At 47.1% G+C, this 21026-nt stretch overlaps 1 protein-coding gene across 1 annotated transcript in view; it reads left to right on the top strand.

Moving 5' to 3' along the window:
• Positions 1–2089: 2089 nt before the first annotated feature.
• LOC142249092 (cadherin-related family member 3-like) overlaps positions 2090–21026 on the top strand; it is a 59140-nt gene continuing 40203 nt past the window's right edge. The window contains exons 1-4 of the mRNA XM_075320686.1: positions 2090–2165; positions 3810–4006; positions 7291–7456; positions 14298–14386. Of these exons, the coding sequence (XP_075176801.1) occupies positions 2123–2165; positions 3810–4006; positions 7291–7456; positions 14298–14386 (495 nt within the window). The 5' untranslated portion in view covers positions 2090–2122. The remainder of the gene's footprint in view (positions 2166–3809; positions 4007–7290; positions 7457–14297; positions 14387–21026) is intronic.

Below are 21026 nucleotides of genomic sequence, written 5' to 3'. Positions count from 1 at the left end.
TTTTTTGCCTGGCGGCTTTATATCATTGTATTTTTTGGGATGTGCGATCCATGTCTTTTTCTTCATAGTGAGTCCCTGGTGGTTGGCGCCTGGGTGGAATATCTGGCGGGCAAACACATGATATCCCGCAGATCCAATAAAGGAATTTTAATGATATTATAAAAAATATACAACGTGTTTTAGCCATGAGGCCTTCTTCAGGCACAATAAGGCCCCTTTCACATTGCGGTATTACCTACGTTCACTGGTCCCATTGGAGCTTCCATCCGAACCCACCCCCCACCCCTGCAAAATGGGTTTCGGACACATGTGCCATGCACCAATGGGGCCGATACCTATAATGGAGCAGACGGAGTCAGCGTGTGTTCTGTCTTGCACCATTTTCGGGTGTGTACGCTTTCTGCAGGCGGACACCCAGCCGTAGCCTACTATGTCTGGCTGTCCACCTGCACAAAGCGTACACACCCGAAAATGGTGTAAGACAGAGCACACACTCACCCCATTACAAATTGCCCCGTCGGCGCGCGCATCCGAAATCCGTTTGGCGGACGGGGGGGGGAGGCTGTTCGGACGGAAGCTCCGACGGGACCAGTGAACATAGGTAATGGTCAGAACATCCACAAAAAAGGTGATAAGTTGATAAGTTGCTGATACCTGGAGTTCTGACCACTGGGACCTCCCTTGATCCCCTTTTTGAATAGAGCTATCAAATATCTGTACCACCGCTCCTTTCATTGTTTATGGGACTGATGGAGATGACAGCCGACTACAGCGCTTGGAAATCTCCATCAGTCCCATATAATTTGAGTGGATCATCATTGTGCATGTGCAACCACTGGGGTCTTCAGAAATCCATCTTCAGTGGTCAGAACAGCAGTGATCAACAACGTATGACCTGACCTGTTGATAAGTAACGAGTTGTTATAGTCAACCCCTTTAGGGGTACTTTGCACGCTGTGACATTGCTACTGCGATATCGTCGGGGTCAAATCGAAAGTGACGCACATCCGGCGCCGGTAACGACGTTGGAATGTGTAAAGCCTAGATGCCCCGATAAACGATCGCAAAAGCGTCGAAAATCGGTGATCTGTGTAGTGTCGGACATTTTCATAATGTCGCACCAATAGGAGATACGATGTTGTTCCTCGTTCCTGCGGCAGCACACATCGCTGTGTATGAAGCCGCAGGAGCGAGGAACATCTCCTTACCTGCCTCCACCGGCTATGCGGAAGGAAGGAGGTGGGCGGGATGTTTACGTCCCGCTCATCTCCACCCCTCCGCTTCTATTGGCCGCCTGTCGTGTGACGTCGCTGTGACGCCGCACGACCCGCCCCCTTAGGAAGGAGGCGGGTCGCCGGCCAGAGCGACGTCACAGGGCAGGTAAGTGCGTGTGAAGCTGCCGCAGCGATAATGTTCGCTACGGCAGCAATCACTAGATATCGCTGCTGCGACGGGGGCGGGGACTATCGCGCTCGGCATCGCTAGCCGATGCTAGCGATGTCGCAACGTGCAAAGTACCCCTTAGAAGACTTTGAGTTCCAACCATGAAGATTTGAGACTAATCAACCAGCTTGGTTGTTTTGACCCGTCAACCATGTTTTTGCAATATCTAGCCTGAGCTCTAAATCCTCATCTTCATCACGGCACCGTGTTGCGCAGGACTCTGCCACCTGCATTAACCGACGAGTGGAAAATCCTTCCCCTTCATAAGATATGTGGGATTACTGGTGATCTTCACACGAGGAGGACATTGTCATCTTGGCCGGTTCCTCCCTCCTCCGTCTGTGTGTAGTAGGTGCTAGTCCAGCATGCACAGACTGGCCTGGGAAAGCACAATACTAATACTGTGGTTGGATGTTTTGTAACTATCTCTTTGTATCGCGGATGGCAATGTTTGCAATGTTTGCAGCGTTCGGCTTCATCTCCTCTGAATTCTCAGGTCGTATAGTAATGTTGTATCTAGATAAACACTTTTGGGAATACTAAGTGCTCCGCCGGTCACTGCTTGTGTCTGAGCCCAAAACACACCTTGTGAGGTGTAACGTTTCCCCGGAAGGAGTGCCCTGCCCGGTATAAGACACCACGAAGCGGCAGCATTGTAAGGTCACGCCACGTTTGCAGGATGAGCATGCGACGGCTGCCGCTATTGTTCAGCATTTTTCAAGGTTAGTTTATGTGTTTTGGATTTTTCTTGTGTGCCCCTAGATCAGGTGTAGCTTTGTAAAATATAGGGCGTCGCAACTAAACTCTGGAACCTGAATTGGATCCTAAGACGCTAATTTTGCAACATGTTGGAATCAAATTTTGCAGTGTAGTCAAAGGTGACCCTTGGATTTCTGCTACAGATTTGCATTTTAAAGATAATCTGTCAACAGTTGTTTTTATAATTTGTAATCTGAGAGCAGCATGATGTAGGGGCAGAGATACTGATTCCAGTGATGTGTCACTTACTGGACTGTCTGTTGTAGTTTTTATAAAACCACAGCCTTCTCTGCTGCAGATTTAGCAGAGCTCTGAATGCTGAGCTGTGTAGTGTATAACCCTGCCCATATCACTGATTGGCAGCTTTCTGTTTATAACCCCGCCCACAAAACTGGCAGCATTCTTTGTATAACCTCGTCCACACCACTGATTGGCAGTTTTCTGTGTATAACCCCACCAACACCACTAATTGGCAGCGTTCTGTGTACACTGTATATTGACCGAAAGCTGCTAATCAGGGATGTGGGCGGGGTTACACAGAGCAACAAGACTAGGAGCCATGAGGCAGCTAGTCCTGTAGTAATAATCTCCTGCTCATAAAACACTTTATTAAAAAATAATATGCAGCCCAGTGAGTGAGACATCATTATAATCAGGGTCTCAGACCCTACATGTCATGCAATATTTGGCATTGCACTTGCTGGGTTTCATGGCAGCTTCTGATTCTGTTCACACTGCAGAGTCCGACAAACAGATTGGGTTCCCTTAGTTGCACATCCTGTCATGGGTGTCTGCTGGTTCTGGCTTCACTGCTCTCCAGTACAGCAGGAGTTAATTCCTGCTGGCCTGTGTTCATCTTCTGGAAGTTCAGTCTGCTGATTTCCATCCTCAGTTGCCTTCACCCTTTATAAGGTTCTGGTTTCTGGGGCTGAGTGCCGGATATAGCTTCTCCTACCTCGGTTCCTGTGGTTATCAAGTTCTATAGGGATCTACAAGTTGCAATTCTGAGTGGTGTGTGAGTCTTCCAGTTGTGCATTTATTTCTTACCTCTTTTGTGTTACTCCCCAGTTCACATACTGTCTCTCCTTTGTGATTGTGTACAGTGTGCACAAACACCTTCACCCTTTATAAAGTTCTGGATTCTGGGGATGAGTGCCGGATATAGCTTTGCTTCCTCGGTTTCTGTGATTTTCCTGTTCTATGGTGATCTACAAGTTGCGGTTCTGCATTTATTACTTACCCCTTTTGTGTTACTCCCCAGTTCATATACTGTCCCTCCTTTGTGTTTGTGTGCAGTGTTCATGAGTTTCTGTTTACCCTTGTCTGTGCCTATTTGTGGGGTTTTCATTACTTGGTTTCCGGCCTGCTCCCTGGGTGGACGGGAAATAGTATCAGGGCTCAGACAGGAGACAGGGTCATGCTGGAGGCTCGAACCTGGCTACCATCAAGCCTACCTTTGAGATAAGGGACAGCACAGGGGTCTCAGTCTTAGGGTCAGCCTAGGAGCCCCTTTTCCATCGGTACATACCCTGTGACACTACAATTCCCTGCTATTACTCATTTATTTATATGTACACGTTTCTGTCACTTGCTTTTCTCTTCACCAGTAATCTCTTCTGCTCCAACATTATATTTGCCTAACAATGTGACCCTTCCTGAAGACGCCCCTCGGAGCACTCTAGTGGCCAAGATAACGGCAACCGCTTTACAATATGACTCCATAGTCGGAGCGCCTTTCATCGTGAACTCAAATCCGGTGATTCACCCGTTCACCATTATTCGAAAAGCTGTGAATTACTGGGAGGTAAGAAAGTTACTGGCTCCGATCAGAGATCTTCTAGCAGTGTAATCGCTCTCATAGATCCGTTCTTCTTCTTCTCCGCAGCTTGTTCTGTGGCTTCGGATCATTTTTCTATGTAGATTCAGATTAAGTGGAATTTATTTCCCATGTTGATGTCGCTGTGCAGAAAACTGACATCATTCAGGGAAGATGATGAACAGGTTGCAGATCTCAGGGATTTGGGGGCCAGCTGTTCCTGTGTACATGACACATCACATTACTTAGCCATTGTGAAAACTGTATATTTACTGGCTATGTAGTGAAGCAGTCGTGCTGTTTTTATCAAATAGATCGCAGTTGAAACCAAAATATTGTTGTATATCAGTGGTTAGATAAAGCTAAAATAGATACTTTAATGACCTACATATATGCAATGTTTCATCTCCAAAGAGTTGAATCTTTCTTGAGAGGTTTCCTGGAAGGATTCATAGATAGAGGCCAATAAAGTACATTATATTTCACCACTATATTTGGACGGGTGCTGGTTTTGTTACTTTCTATTTGGAGGGAACAGAGTTGTACCCTGGTGGCCGGAACTAACTTTTCCCACTTTGCTGCGTTCTTGGGATTTTTGAATTGATTGATAGACGGATGAAGAGATGATGGATGGATGGATGAATGGATAAATGGATAGAGAGATGGATGGATGAATGGATAAATGCATAGATATATAGATCGATAAATGAATGGATTGATAAATGGGTGAAAGGATAAATGGATGGATTCATAAATGGATAGATGGATAAATGGATTGGTGATGGATGGATAAATGGATGGATAAATAAATGGATGGATACATAGATGGATCGATGGATGAAAGGATAAATGGATGGATATATGGATGGATAAATGGATGCATGGATAAATGGATGGAAGAAAAGAAAAATGGATGGATGATAAATGGATGGATGAATGAATGAAAGGATAAATGGATGGATGAATGAATGAAAGGATAAATGGATGGATGATAGATTCATAAATGAATAAATGGATAAATGTATGGATAGATTGATAGATGGATGAATGGCTGGATGGATGGATGGAGAGATGATGGATGGATGAATGGATAAATGGATAGAGAAATGGATAGATGAATGGATAAATGGATAGAGAAATGGATAGATGAATGGATAAATGGATAGAGAGATGGATAAATGGATGGATGAATAGATTCATAAATGGATGAATAAATGGATGTATAGGTGGGTGGATGGATAGATGGATGGATAAATGGATGGATGAAAGGATAAATGCATAGATATATAGATGGATAAATGAATGGATTGATAAATGGGTGAAAGGATAAATGGATGGATGGATTCATAAATGGATAGATGGATAAATGGATGGGTGATAGATGGATAAATGGATAGAGAAATAAATGTATGGTTAGATAGATGGATCGATGGATGAAAGGATAAATGGATGGATGCATATATGGATGATAAATGGATGCATGGATAAATGGATGGAAGAAAAGAAAAATGGATGGATTATAAATGGATGGATGAATGAATGAAAGGATAAATGAATGGATGAATGAAAGGATAAATGGATGGATGATAGATTCATAAATTAATAAATGGATGGATAGATTGATAGATGGATGAATGGCTAGATGGATGGATGGATGGATGGATAGATGGATGGATGGATGGATAAATGAAAGGAAAAATGGATGGATAGATGAAAGGATAAATGGATGTATATATGGATGCATAGAGGGATAAATGGATGGATGAAAAGATAAATGGATGGACGGATGGATAAATAGATGGATGGATAAATAGATGAATAGATGGATGGTTGATGGATGGTTGGATGGATAGAAGGATGAAAGGATAAATGGATGGATATATGGATGCATAGATGGATAAATAGATGGATAAATGGATGGATGGATGGATAAATGTAGCAAAATGAGGACTGGCAGCCCTTCCAATAGTGTTAACAGGTGCGTATCTGTTCATAATGAATAATATAATAAAGAGAAAAAACAGTATAATGGCAGAGATGTAAACTGCTAATAGCAAAGGTTTTTTTGAGGTGTTTAGCATATTAGAATAGCCATTATAATACCTGCCCAGCAGCCACATCATGGCAACCTCATTTTCTGGATAGATGGATGGATAGATGGATAGCTAGCTAAAAAGATATGAGATAGATATAAAATATCATAGATAGATAGATAGACATGAAAAAATATGAAATAGATGGATACATAGTTGCTAGATAAATAGCTATGAGAGACCATGTGATCACAAGATAAAATAAAGCAAAAACCTAGCAGCAATCCAAAAAGAGATTGTGCATATTGTGAATACATTTTCATTTAGTTTTACAGACAGATACACATGATAAAAGAAGGCCGTTTTGCAGGGTCCATAGTTTGCATCCTATGGGCGAGTACTTCACCTTTGTAATTGGAAGAACCTGAGTGCTGCCCATTTTTAATTCGTCTAGATAAATGGAGAGATTAGATTTTAAATAGATATAGATAGCTCTTTATGTATTATTTACTTTATATCTATTCATCTATCTGCATATCTAAACAAGCTATATATATATATATATATATATATATATATATATATATATATATAAAAGATAGCAATATGTATATATAGAGAACTATTGAAGTAGAGAGAAGAAAATATATGTATGTTATACATTGTGGGTCTACTGTGTATACTGTACTGTGCAAAACGTGCTGCAAAGTAGAGATGATCTCTCAGAGATTCCTTCCTGGTGGTGTGACAACCTCCACACACTGACCATGTGTCAAACAAACAGGCACCATTGTAAGATGTGAGACACACCCATGGGCGAAGCTATGTGGATAGCCAGACCTGCCTTTTTCTTTGGCTATCCGTAAAACCTGTCCCTGGAATGCTCTAATAAAACTAAAATATATCTTTGTACCGTGTTAGCCAGTAGAGATACAAATAAAACTAAGCAGACATCCAAGCTTACACCACTCCTGTGATACATACCGGCCACCATCTTAAAAAAATAAAAAATAAATATATATATATATATATATATATATATATATATAAAATTATTTAGAATGAAGGAAGATTTGAAAACTGACATTGGTAATGGATATAGGGTTCTTGAGACTGAGAAAATGGCCTCATTCTCCTCTTATCTCCACTGACTGTAACTCTACTTGCAAATACAACATGGAGTTATTAAAGGCACCTGAGCCGCTTTGTGACTTATTTTTCGTCCATTCTTCTGAGCAGCTTATAACGACCAGTACACCCAAGTTGGATTTTGAAGCCGTCCCTCTATACACCCTGCAAATCCTTGTTGAAGACAGTAAAGGGACCACAGCCACTCAGTCCATTGTCATTGAGATATCCAAAGTCAACAAACCCCCGGTGTTCACCGGAACTTTGGCCGAAAAAGGTATATTGCATCTGATACATGGGAAATGATTTTTAGCTATGCAAATAGAAATCTTGACTCCAGCTTGAGAAAATAGGATCAAGGATGGTAACTGACAACCAGTTAGTGGTAAAGTCATTGGTTCGCCTTTAAGGGTTAGCGGCTGTGATTATTATATGTTTATAGTCATCAGAACTGCATTTTTCTTCATATAGACCTCCATATCTATAGAAGCTGAGGGTGAAATGATAATATTCTGTATACAGTACTTGGAGCCACCCCTAGGGGGAGCTTACTGCATACTGTTTTGTTATTGAGTGCATGAACTGTGTTCGTTGAGCACTTTAGCTCCCTCTAGTGGTGGCTGCAGGTAGAGAGACTTATTTCATTTACGTCTTTGTATTTAGCGCTCTGGATCATGTAGCAGTGGATAATCATGGGAAAGAAGACCTAAAATAATTTAAGATTAATACAAAAGAAGTTGTATTCAACTTTTTATGTTACAAGCATCAATATTAAAAGTTAAAATAAAAATGAATCTACACTTTAGTGACACTCTGCAAAAATTCATATAAGGGCAGTTTCACCAGCCCGAGAAACATGGACTGTTCTCGGATCTGAAGACCGGGTCCGATTAATGAGATAAAAGCCTAAATATCTATGTACTGATATGTTGTTATGAATTTACTAGAAGGTGGCCCGATTCTACGCATCGGGTATTCTAGAATTTACGTATTGTGTAGTTCATGTATGATTTTTGTTATATATATATATATAGATGTTGTTGTGTGTAGTTACCAAGTGTTTGTGTAAGGCACTGTACATATTCTGGGTGTTGTCTGGGTGTGGCGGGGGGTGAGAGCGGTGTTGTATGTGTGTTGCGTGTGTTGCGTTGTTTGTGGAGCGTTGTGTGTGTGTTGCGCGGTTTGTGTGGGTGTGGTGTGTTTTGGGGGGAGGTATGTTTTGTGCAATGTGTGTGTTGTGCGGTATGTGTGTATATTTATGTATGCCGCGGTGTTTGTGTGTTGGGTGTTGTATGTGTGCGGCGTTGTCTGTGTGTGTGGGTGTCTGTGTAGGGCGGTGTTTGTGGTTCCCAGTGTGTGTGTGGTGTGTTGTGTGTGTGTGTGTTGGGGGGAGGTGTGCACCTCCCATCGTGCTCCATCCCCCATGCTGCGCACCCCCCATCGTGCCCCATCCCCCATCCTGCGCACCCCCTATCGTGCTCCATCCCCCATGCTGCCCAACCCCCATCGTGCTCCATCCCCTATGCTGCGCATTCCCCATCGTGCTCCATCCCCGATGCTGCGCACCCCCCATCGTGCTTCATCCCCCATGCTGCGCACTCCCCATCGTGCTCCATCCCCGATGCTGCGCACCCCCCATCGTGCTCCATCCCCTATGCTGCGCACTCCCCATCGTGCTCCATCCCCCATGCTGCGCACTCCCCATCGTGCTCCATCCTCCATGCTGCTCACTCCCCATCGTGCTCCATCCCCCATGCTGCGCACCCCCCATCGTGCTCCATCCCCCATGCTGCGCACCCCCCATCGTGCTCCATCCCCCATGCTGCGCACTCCCCATCGTGCTCCATCCCCCATGCTGCGCACCCCCCATCGTGCTCCATCCCCCATGCTGCGCACCCCCCATCGTGCTCCATCCCCCATGCTGCGCACCCCCCATCGTGCTCCATCCCCCATGCTGCGCACCCCCCATCGTGCTCCATCCCCCATGCTGCGCACCCCCCATCGTGCTCCATCCCCCATGCTGCGCACCCCCCATCGTGCTCCATCCCCCATACTGCACACTCCCCATCGTGCTCCATCCCCCATGCTGCGCACTCCCCATCGTGCTCCATCCCCCATGCTGCGCTCCCCCATCGTGCTCCATCCCCCATGCTGCGCACCCCCATCGTGCTCCATCCCCCATGCTGCGCACTCCCCATTGTGCTCCATCCTCCATGCTGCGCACTCCCCATCGTGCTCCATTCCCCATGTTGCGCACCCCCCATCGTGCTCCATCCCCCATGCTGCGTACCCCCATCATGCTCCATCCCCCATGCTGCACACCCCCATCGTGCTCCACCCCCCATGCTGCGCACCCCCCATCGTGCTCCATCCCCCATGCTGCGCACTCCCCATCGTGCTCCATCCCCCATGCTGCGCACTCCCCATCGTGCTCCATCTCCCATGCTGCGCACTCCCCATCGTGCTCCATCTCCCATGCTGCGCACTCCCCATCGTGCTACATCCCCCATGCTGCGCACCCCCCATCGTGCTCCATCCCCCATGCTGCGCACTCCCCATCGTGCTCCATCCCCCATGCTGCGCGCTCCCCATCGTGCTCCATCCCCCATGCTGCGCACTCCCCATCGTGCTACATCCTCCATGCTGCGCACCCCCATCATGCTCCATCCCCCATGCTGCACACCCCCATCGTGCTCCATCCCCCATGCTGCGCACCCCCCATCGTGCTCCTTCCCCCATGCTGCGCACTCCCCATCGTGCTCCATCCCCCATGCTGCGCACTCCCCATCGTGCTACATCCCCCATGCTGCGCACCCCCCATCGTGCTACATCCCCCATGCTGTGCACCCCATCGTGCTCCATCCCCCATGTTATAATAGTTCTCCTATTATACTCAGAGAGGAGTATAATAGGAGGACTATAATAGGAGGAGTAGTCCTGGGGGGAGAGGAGTATAATGCCGGCTCCCTGCACATGTGTACGCTGGTAACTATGATACACATCGGGTAACTAAGGGACCTTAGTTACCCGATGTGTATAATGGTTACCAGCGTTCACCGACTCCGTCACGATCCCAGCATCGCAAGGTTATGTCTGGCGCTGCTGGGATCGTGACGGAGCCGGTGTACACTGGTAACTATGATACACATCGGGTAACTAAGGGACCTTAGTTACCCGATGTGTATAATGGTTACCAGCGTACACCGGCTCCGTCACGATCCCAGCAGCGCAAGGTTATGTCTGGCGATGCGTGCGGAGGGCCGAGGCGAGCGGGCAATCCATGCGGAGGGCGGGGCCAGGCCGAGGCGAGCGACCAATCCGTGGGGGGGGGGGCGGAGGCGAGGCGAGCGGCCAATCCGTGCGGGGGGGCGGGGCCATGGCGAGCCCAGCGGCCAATCAGCTTTGTGTCACCGTAAGGACACAATTTTGGAGGAAGACAGACAGACAGACAGACAGACAGAATAAGGCAATTATATATATAGACTAGAAGGTGGCCCGATTCTACGCATCGGGTATTCTAGAATTTACGTATTGTGTAGTTAATGTATGATTTTTGTTTTTGATATATATATATATATATATATATATATATATATAGATGTTGTTGTCTGTAGTTACCAAGTGTTTGTGTATGGCGCTGTGCATGTTCTGGGTGTTGTCTGGGTGTGACGGGGGGTGAGAGCGCTGTTGTATGTGTGTTGCGTGTGTTGCGTTGTTTGTGAAGCGCTGTGTGTCTGTCGCGTTGTGTGTGTGTGTGTGTGTTGCGTGGTTTGTGTGTGTGTGGTGTGTTTTAGGGGAGGTATGTTTTGTGCAATGTGTGTGTTGTGCGGTATGTGCGTATATTTATGTATGCCGCGGTGTTTGTGTGTTGGGTGTTATGTGTGTGCAGCGTTGTCTGTGTGTGTGGGTGTCTGTGTAGGGCGGTGTTTGTGGTTCCCAGTGTGTGTGTGGTGTGTTGTGTGTGTGTGTGTTGGGGGGAGGTGTGCACCTCCCATCGTGCTCCATCCCCCATGCTGCGCACCCCCTATCGTGCTCCATCCGCCATGCTACGCACTTCCAAACGTGCTCCATCCGCCATGCTGCGCACTCCCAAATGTGCTCCATCCGCCATGCTGCGCACTCCCAAACGTGCTCCATCCGCCATGCTGCGCACTCCCAAACGTGCTCCATCCACCATGCTGCGCACTCCCAAACATGCTCCATCCGCCATGCTGCGCACTCCCAAACGTGGTCCATCCGCCATGCTGCGCAGTCCCAAACGTGCTCCATCCGCCATGCTGCGCACTCCCAAACGTGCTCCATCCCCCATGCTGCGCACCCCCCATCGTGCTCCATCCCCCATGCTGCACCAGCATCAGCCTCTCTACCCGCAGCATCAGCCTCTCTCCTCCCAGCATCAGCCTCTCTCCTCCCAGCATCAGCCTCTCTCCTCCCAGCATCAGCCTCTCTCCTCCCAGCATCAGCCTCTCTGTCCCCAGCATCAGCCTCTCTCCTCCCAGCCTCAGCCTCCCCCAGCATCAGCCTCTCTTCTCTCAGCCTCCCCCCTCCCAGCCTCCCCCCTCCCAGTCTCCCTCCTCCCAGCCTCCCCCAGCATCAGCCTCTCTCCTCCCAGCCTCCCCCTCCCAGCCTCCCCCAGCATCAGCCTCCCCCAGCATCAGCCTCTCTCCTTCCAGCCTCCCCCAGCATCAGCCTCCCCCAGCATCAGCCTCTCTCCTCCCAGCCTCCCTCCTCCCAGCCTTCCCCAAGATCAGCCTCTCTCCTCCCAGCCTCCCTCTTCCCAGCCTTCCCTAGCATCAGCCTCCACCTCCCAGCCTCCCTCAGCATCAGCCTCCCCCAGCATCAGCCTCTCTCCTTCCAGCCTCCCCCCAGCATCAGCCTCCCCCAGCATCAGCCTCTCTCCTTCCAGCATCAGCCTCCCCCAGCATCAGCCTCTCTCCTCCCAGCCTCCCTCCTCCCAGCCTCCCCCAGCATCAGCCTCCCACTCCCAGCCTCCCCCAGCATCAGCCTCCCCCAGCATCAGCCTCTCTCCTTCCAGCCTCCCCCAGCATCAGCCTCCCCCAGCATCAGCCTCCGCCTCCCAGCCTCCCCCAGCATCAGCCTCCGCCTCCCAGCCTCCCCCAGCATCAGCCTCTCTCCTCCCAGCCTCCCCAAGCATCAGCCTCTCTCCTCCCAGCCTCCTCCAGCATCAGCCTCTCTCCTCCCAGCCTTCCCTAGAATCAGCCTCCCCCTCCCAGCCTCCCCCAGCATCAGCCTCCCCCAGCATCAGCCTCTCTCCTTCCAGCCTCCCCCAGCATCAGCCTCCCCCAGCATCAGCCTCTCTCCTCCCAGCCTCCCACAGCATCAGCCTCCCCCTCCCAGCCTCCCCCAGCATCAGCCTCCCCCAGCATCAGCCTCTCTCATTCCAGCCTCCCCCAGCATCAGCCTCTCTCATCCCAGCCACCCCCAGCATCAGCCTCCCCCAGCATCAGCCTTTTTCCTCCCAGCCTCCCCCAGCATCAGCCTCCCCCAGCATCAGCCTACACCCTCCCAGCCTCCCCCAACATCAGCCTCCTCCAGCATCAGCCTCCCCCAGCATCAGCCTCTCTCATCCCAGCCACCCCCAGCATCAGCCTCCCCCAGCATCAGCCTCTCTCCTCCCAGCCTCCCCCAGCATCAGCCTCCCCCAGCATCAGCCTACACCCTCCCAGCCTCCCCCAACATCAGCCTCCCCCAGCATCAGCCTCCCCCAACATCAGCCTCCCCCAGCATCAGCCTCCCCCTCCCAGCCTTCCCCAGGATCAGCCTCCTCCAGCACGCCGTGCTCCTCTGCCGACACTCACAGATCCGATCGCATACACTCACACACACACACACACACCCGATCGCATACACTCACACCCACCCGATCGCATACACTCACACCCACCCGATCGCATACTCACACACACCCGATCGCATACACTCACACACACACACGATCGCATACACTACCACACACCCGATCGCATACACTCACACACACCCGATCGCATACACTCACACACACCCGATCGCATACACTCTCACACACACACACACACACACACACACCGATCGCATACACTCACACACATCCGATCGCATACACTCACACACACACACACACTGACGATATTGCACATACGCGCTCACACTCACAACATCCGGAGATACCACATGCTTCTGGCCATGTGATCCTCCGGCAGGTCCTGGAAGCTCACAGCACAGTATCGGCGCCGAGAAGCAAGCGATATCTCCGGATGCTGTGAGTGTGTGGATGCGATCTGATGTGTGTGTGAGGTGTGTGTGAGAGTGAGTGTGATCTGATGTGTGTGTGTTATGTGTGTGCATGTGTGTATGTTCCGCCGCTGCAGGACCTTGATGCGCTGGTAACTATGCTACCATGGTTACCAGCGCATCCCGTCCCCCACTTGCACGGGAGCCCACACCAGCATACGCCGGCCAGCCCCAGCAATGCGAGGGTTTGTGTCGGCTGGGTTGGCGGCGTATGCTGGTGTGGGCTCCTGGGGGTACAGTACTCACCTGGGAGTCGTGTCTCCGTGTCAGTTCGGGGCATGCGTGCGGGGGGCGGGGCCAGAGCGAGCGTGCATTGCGTGAGGGGGGCGGGGCGTGGCCGAGTTGCCAATACGTGCAGGGTGCCGGGCGAGAGGCCAATCCATGGGGGGGCGGAACCTGTGCGAGCGGCCGGCCAATCCGTGTGGGGGGGGAGCCAGGGCGAACGACCAATCCGTGCGGGGGGGCTGGGCCATGGCGAGGCCAGCGGCCAATCCGCTTTGTGTCACCGTAAGGACACAATTTTGGAGCAAGACAGACAGACAGACAGACAGACAGACAGACAGAATAAGGCAATTATATATATAGATTCTTATATTTCCATGAAGAACAGCAAAGGCACAATGCAGAGTTATGGCAAAAAAAGCCTAAATTTTGTTTATTTGTTGTGAAATACAAATATGTACTAAAGCAGACATGTTAGCAGAGATGTTGGATTTGCTTACATGAGGATCCTTCCTGTATCAATGTTTGGATACGTTGTGTTATTTATTAAATACAATGTAGATAACTTCCAAAATGAAAATCCAATCATTTGTCTCCTACAGACGCCGAGCTTTATATTCCTGAAAATACCCCTGTCTCCACTGTCATTTACAAAGTGGCGGCCAAGGACCCGGATAAAGATGTTCTGCAGGTGACAAGCATGCAGCTTATATGGATTTTAATGAAATTATATTTTTTTCCCTCTGTTCCTGGATATCTGTGAATAGAATGATGTCAAGCTGTGGAATGCTCTTATTGCTGCATTTCAACGATTTACATCCGACTGTCATCCCTTGTATATGGCACGACTGGCATCACTTTCCCCCAAAGAGATAGAGCGGCGCTGCTGTATAGCCAGGGCTGCCATCTTGGTTCTCCAGTGAAGCCCATCCAGTGTGGTCGAGTGTAAAATAAATTATTATTATTAATAATAATAATAATAATAATAATAATAATAATAATAATAATAATAATAATAATAAAATTATTATAGGATTATTAGACGGATTATGAGATTGTTATCCCAGGAGGTTGCACAGTGATTTCTTTTGCAGCAGTTTTCATTTTGTGCTGGGTTTCTATCTATCTATCTATCTATCTATCTATCCCTCTATCCCTCCCTCTATCTATCTATCTATCTATCTATCTATCTATCTATCTATCCCTCTATCTATCTATCCCTCTATCTATCTATCTATCCCTCCATCTATCTATCTGTCTATCTATCTATCTATCTATCTATCTATCTATCTATCTATCCCTCTATCTATCCATCCCTCTATCTATCCCTCTATCTATCTATCTATCTATCTATCTATCTATCTATCTATATATCCCTCTATATATCTATCTATCCCTCTATCTATCTATTTATCTATCTATCTATCTATCTATCTATCTATCTATCTATCTATCTATCTATCTATCTATCTATCTATCCCTCTATCTATCCATCCCTCTATCTATCCCTCTATCTATCTATCTATCTATATATCCCTCTATATATCTATCTATCCCTCTATCTATCTATTTATCTATCTATCTATCTATCTATCCCTCTATCTATCTATATATCCCTCTATATATCTATCTATCCCTCTATCTATCTATCTATCTATCTATCTATCCCTCTATCTATCTATCTATCTATCTATATATCCCTCTATATATCTATCTATCCCTCTATCTATCTATCCCTCTATCTATCTATCCCTCTATCTATCTATCTGTCTATCTATCTGTCTATCTATCTGTCTATCTATCTATCTATCTATCTATCTATCCTTCTATCTATCTATCTATCCATCGCTCTATCCCTCTATCTATCTATCCCTCTATCTATCCATCCCTCTATCCCTCTATCTATCTATCCCTATATCTATCTATCTATCTATCTATCTATCTATCTATCTATCCTTCTATCTATCTATCTATCTATCTATCTATTATCTATCTATCCCTCTATCTATCCAGTCCCTCTATCTATCTATCTATCTATCTATCTATCCCTCTATCTATCCATCCCTCTATCCCTCTATCTATCTATCCCTATATCTATCTATTTATCCCTCTATCTATCTATTATCTATCTATCTATCCATCTATCTATCCCTCTATCTATCTATCTATCCCTCTATCTATCTATCCCTCTATCTATCCCTCTATCCATCTATCTATCTATCCCTCTATCTATCCCTCTATCTATCTATCTATCTATCTATCCCTCTATCTATCCATCGCTCTATCCCTCTATCTATCTATCCCTCTATCTATCCATCCCTCTATCCCTCTATCTATCTATCCCTATATCTATCTATCTATCTATCCCTATATCTATCTATCTATCTATCTATCTATCTATCCTTCTATCTATCTATCCCTCTATCCCTCTATCTATCCATCTATCTATCTATCCCTCTATCTATCCCTCTATCTATCTATCCCTCTATCTATCCATCCCTCTATCCCTCTATCTATCTATCCCTATATCTATCTATCTATCTATCCCTATATCTATCTATCTATCTATCTATCTATCTATCCCTCTATCTATCTATCCCTCTATCCCTCTATCTATCCATCTATCTATCTATCCCTCTATCTATCCCTCTATCTATCTATCCCTCTATCTATCCATCCCTCTATCCCTCTATCTATCTATCCCTATATCTATCTATCTATCTATCTATCCTTCTATCTATCTATCTATTATCTATCTATCCCTCTATCTATCTATCTATCCCTCTATCTATCCATCCCTCTATCCCTCTATCTATCTATCCCTATATCTATCTATTTATCCCTCTATCTATCTATCTATTATCTATCTATCTATCCATCTATCTATCCCTCTATCTATCTATCTATCCCTCTATCTATCTATCCCTCTATCTATCCCTCTATCTCTCTATCTATCCATCTATCTATCCCTCTATCTATCCCTCTATCTATCTATCCCTCTATCTATCTATCTATCTATCTATTATCTATCCCTCTTTCTATCTATCCCTCTATCTATCTATTATCTATCCCTCTATCTATCTATCCCTCTATCTATCCCTCTATCCCTCTATCTATCCATCTATCTATTTATCCCTCTATCTATCTATCTATCTATCTATCTATCTATCTATCTATCTATCTATCCATCTATCTATCCCTCTATCTATCTATCCCTCTATCTATCTATCTATCTATCCCTCTATCTATCTATCTATCTATCAAATCAAATCAAATCAAATAAGCTTTATTGGCAGGACCAAATACAAATTAGTTTTGCCAAAGCAAGTGTACATTAGGGACTGGGGCTGTGGGGATGGTGGGTGGGGACTGTAGGAAGGATGGATGGGGCACATCCAGGGTGGGGACTGTGGGGGCACTTCTAGGATGGGGGCTATGGAAGTCCATGGCTTATGATGGGGCATATCCACGGTGGGGACTGTGGTAACGGTGGATGGGACATATCCAGGGTGGGGATTGGGGGGCCACATCTGGGATGGGGGGCTATGGAAGTCCATGACTTATCATAGTTCTCTTTCTCGAAGTCTATGACATTCGCTCACATACCGCGCTGCTATCTCCACTGCGCTCTCTTCTTCCCCCAGCAGGATATATATTTTCTCTTCCTCCTTCATGGAGCTGAAATCCGGGAAGAGATGGGAGAGTCTCCTGAAGTGAGTGTCCCTCACTGCTGAGTACTTGGTGCAGTGTAGCAGGAAGTGGGTTTCATCCTCCAGGGCCTCCAGGTCACAGTGTTGGCACAGTCTGTCCTCCCTGGGCTTGTAGCTCTGCTTGTGTCGGCCGGATTCGATGGCTAGACTGTGGGCACTGAGTCTATATCGGCTCAGGGTCCTGCGGTCTCTGGGGTCCGGGAGTGTCTCCAGATATGGGGCCAGTCTGTAGTCTCTCTGTAGTCTCTGGTACGTGGTCAGTTTCTGTGAGGTGTTGATGTCGGTCCTCCAGTCACTGACATACCTCTCCTGGCCCTCGTCTACCATCTTCCTGATTCTGGTTCTTGTCAGGCTGCTGTGATTGGTTATTTTGTCCAGTTGGGTTTGGGAGAGCTGTGCCAGGGGTCCTGGTTCATCTGGCCCACGTATATATATCAGAGCTTTGTGGTGATGGGAGCTTGGATTGCTACTCTGTAGGTGAGCCTGAAATGATAGTGACCTCTTCAGAGCTGCTAGGTGTAGAGGGAATCTGCCCAGCTCGGCTCGACAGGCGCTGTTGGAGGTGCTTCGATGGACCTGGAGAAGGTGCTTACAGAATTCCAGGTGGAATATTTCTGTTGGGCTGGAATCCCACCTTGACCAATCTGGGTAAGTGTGAGGTCCCCAGACTTCGCTGCCGTACAGGAGGATTGGGGCAATGATGGAATCGAAGATTTTTAGCCAGACCCTCACTGGTGGCTTCAGATGATACAATTTCCTTCGGATGGCATAAAAGGTTTTGCAGGCCTTGTTTTTCAGGGTCTCTATGGCTTGTTTGAAGCTCCCTGACTGGTGAATTTCCAGGCCCAAGTAGGTGTATTTGTCTGTTCCTGTTAGAGTGCAGCCGTTTAGGACAAATGAAGGATGCTGGTCAAATCTTCTTTTTCTCTTCTGGAACACCATGATGTTGGTTTTCTTTAGATTGATCGGTAGTGCCCATGTGGAGCTGAATTTCTCCAAAATTTGTAGGTTGTCTTGGAGACCTTTCTCGGTTGGTGACACCAGCAGTAGGTCATCTGCATAGAGCAAGAATTTCACCTGGGCGTCATGGAGTGTGAGACCTGGAGCAGGTGAAGATTCTAGAGCAGTAGCCGCTCATTGATGTAAACATTGACGAGCGTTGGACTTAGGCTGCAGCCCTGTCTGACTCCTCGGCTCTGCTGGAAATAAGCCGTTCTTCTACCGTTCACACTCACACTGCAGAGGTTCTCGGTGTAGGAGCTTTTGATGACATCGTAGGTCTTTCCTCCTATTCCGCTTTCCAGCATTTTTAAGAACAAGCCCGGGTGCCACACTGAGTCAAAGGCCTTTTTAAAGTCTACAAAGCAGGCGTATATCTTCCCATGCTTTGTATTGTGGACGTGGCTCTGAATGAGACTGTGCAGGGTGTAGATGTGGTCCGTGGTGCGGTGGTTTGGCACGAACCCTGCTTGGCTTTTGCTCAGGACATTGTGCTCGGTAAGGAAACTGATGATCCTTTTGTTTAGGATGCTGTTGAACAGTTTTCCCAAGTTACTGCTGACACATATGCCTCTGTAGTTGGCAGGGTCATACCTGTCCCCACTCTTGTGGATCGGTGTAATGAGTCCTTGGTTCCAGGTACGAGGGAAGTAGCCAGCACTCAGCACAATGTTGAACAGTTTAACCATTGCAGCTTGAATTTCTGGTGGGCTGTACTTCAACATCTCTGGGGGGATTCCATCCAGACCACTAGATTTTTTACACTTTATGGAAGTGATTTTCTCTGCAACTTCCTGTAATGTAATTGGTGTGTCCAGTGGGTTTTGGAAGTTTTTGATTTTCTCTTCCATTGCCTTTAGTTTTGATGTTATGTTTTCCTGCTCTTGGCTTAGTCCTTCTTTTGGGATGTCTTTGTAGAGGTCTCTGAAGTACTGGAGCCAGATGTTGCCATTTTGGATATGGGTGTCATTCTTTTTCTTGCTCTTTGTGTCCATGTGGCTCCATATTTCCCAGAAGGAGTTGTCTTGGAGGGCGTCTTGGAGTTGGCTAAGTTTGGTAGAGATGTAGCTCTGCTTCTTCCTCCTGAGGATGGCTTTGTACTGCTTTTGTATGGTGTCATAGGCTTCCCTCAGGTCTGGGTTGTTGGGGTCTCTGTGTTTATTGTTTGAGGCTGTTCTCAGGGTCTTTCGAACGGCTTTACACTCTTTGTCAAACCAACCATTGATCTGCTTTTCTTTTGGCCTCTTATAGTTGACATGTTTGATGTCGGACAATTTGGCCATGGTGTGGAATATTTTGTTGAGGTCTTTTGCAGCTTGATTCACTCCTTCTGGGTTTGACTTGTACTTGTAGCTGTAGAAGTTGTGGAGCATCTCCTGTAATTCCGGTCTGTTGGGAGCCTCTTTATATTTTATTTCTGACGTCTTGGACCATTTATAGGATGGAGGTCGGTTGTAGAGGCTGCTCTGCTGTGGCTTTTGTGCGGATGGTTTCTCTGTAGATTTTATGTACAGAAGAAGTTGGCTGTGGTCTGACAGGTGCGTTTGTGGGGTGACTATGAAGGCGCTAATATTTGCCGGGTCCATATCTGTAATGGCGTAGTCTACTACACTCCTTCCTACATGGGAGTTTAGTGTATATCTTCCCAGTGAGTCTCCCTTTGTACGTCCATTAAGAATATGAAGACCTAAACTTTTACATAAGTTCAGGAGCTTTTTGCCACTTTTGTTGACTGTACTGTCATAGCTGTTTCTCTCTGAGTGTTCTGAGTCGTGACTGTCGTTCTCTGCCCCAAATATGTAGATGTTTCCATCTGTGGTCAGAAAGTCTTTTTCTCTCCCTGTTCTTGCATTGAGGTCTCCAAAGATGAGAACTTTGCCCAGGACCTGATAATGGGTAGCTTCTTCTTGTAAGATCTGAAAGCTGTCTGGATTGAAGTAGGGGGACTCTGGCGGTGGTATATAGGTGGTGCAGAGGTAGACATCGGACTGAGAGGTGAGGATGGAGCTGCTGATTCTGATCCATATGTGGCTGCCTCCTCTCTTCACTGGTTTGATGTACTGGTGGAGCTCTTCTTTATACCAGATCAATATTCCTCCTGAGCAGCGGCCCTGTTTGGTGTTTTTATTTTTAAGGGCAGGGACAGAAATTTCCCTGTATCCGATTGGCACCAGAGATTCGTTTTCAGCTCTGGTCCATGTTTCCAGGAGGATCTGAATGTCTATATTCTTTAGTCTTTGAATAAAGTCGGGGTCATTTGTTTTTCATCCAAAGGCCGAGGTGCTCAGGCCTTGGATGTTACAGCTGCTGATTGTGAATGAGGTCATTTTTTTTTTTCTATATACCTCATGTGTATATACCTTGTAATGAGTGCGGCTGTGTAAGACACTCTGGATTTACGACTGGTTTATAGGTGTGTTAGTTTCCTGCACAATGTGCTAAGCAGGGTTCTAATCTCTTCCATATCTCTGCCCTGCATGTCTCTGTGTGGGGCTGATGGTCCCCTCCATGGTGGTCTCCTCCTCTGATGGCCCGATGTTGGGTGAAGGGCTTTGTTTCTGGCCTCCTGTGATGAAATTGGGGTTTCCTGTCTTTTTATTGTTGGGGGTCTTTCCATGGGAT

Source organism: Anomaloglossus baeobatrachus, chromosome 8, assembly GCF_048569485.1.
Source record: "Anomaloglossus baeobatrachus isolate aAnoBae1 chromosome 8, aAnoBae1.hap1, whole genome shotgun sequence".
NCBI lineage: Eukaryota > Metazoa > Chordata > Amphibia > Anura > Aromobatidae > Anomaloglossus > Anomaloglossus baeobatrachus.
The sequence above is the reverse complement of the archived record's forward strand: the minus strand, read 5'-3'. Positions and strand labels throughout refer to the sequence as shown.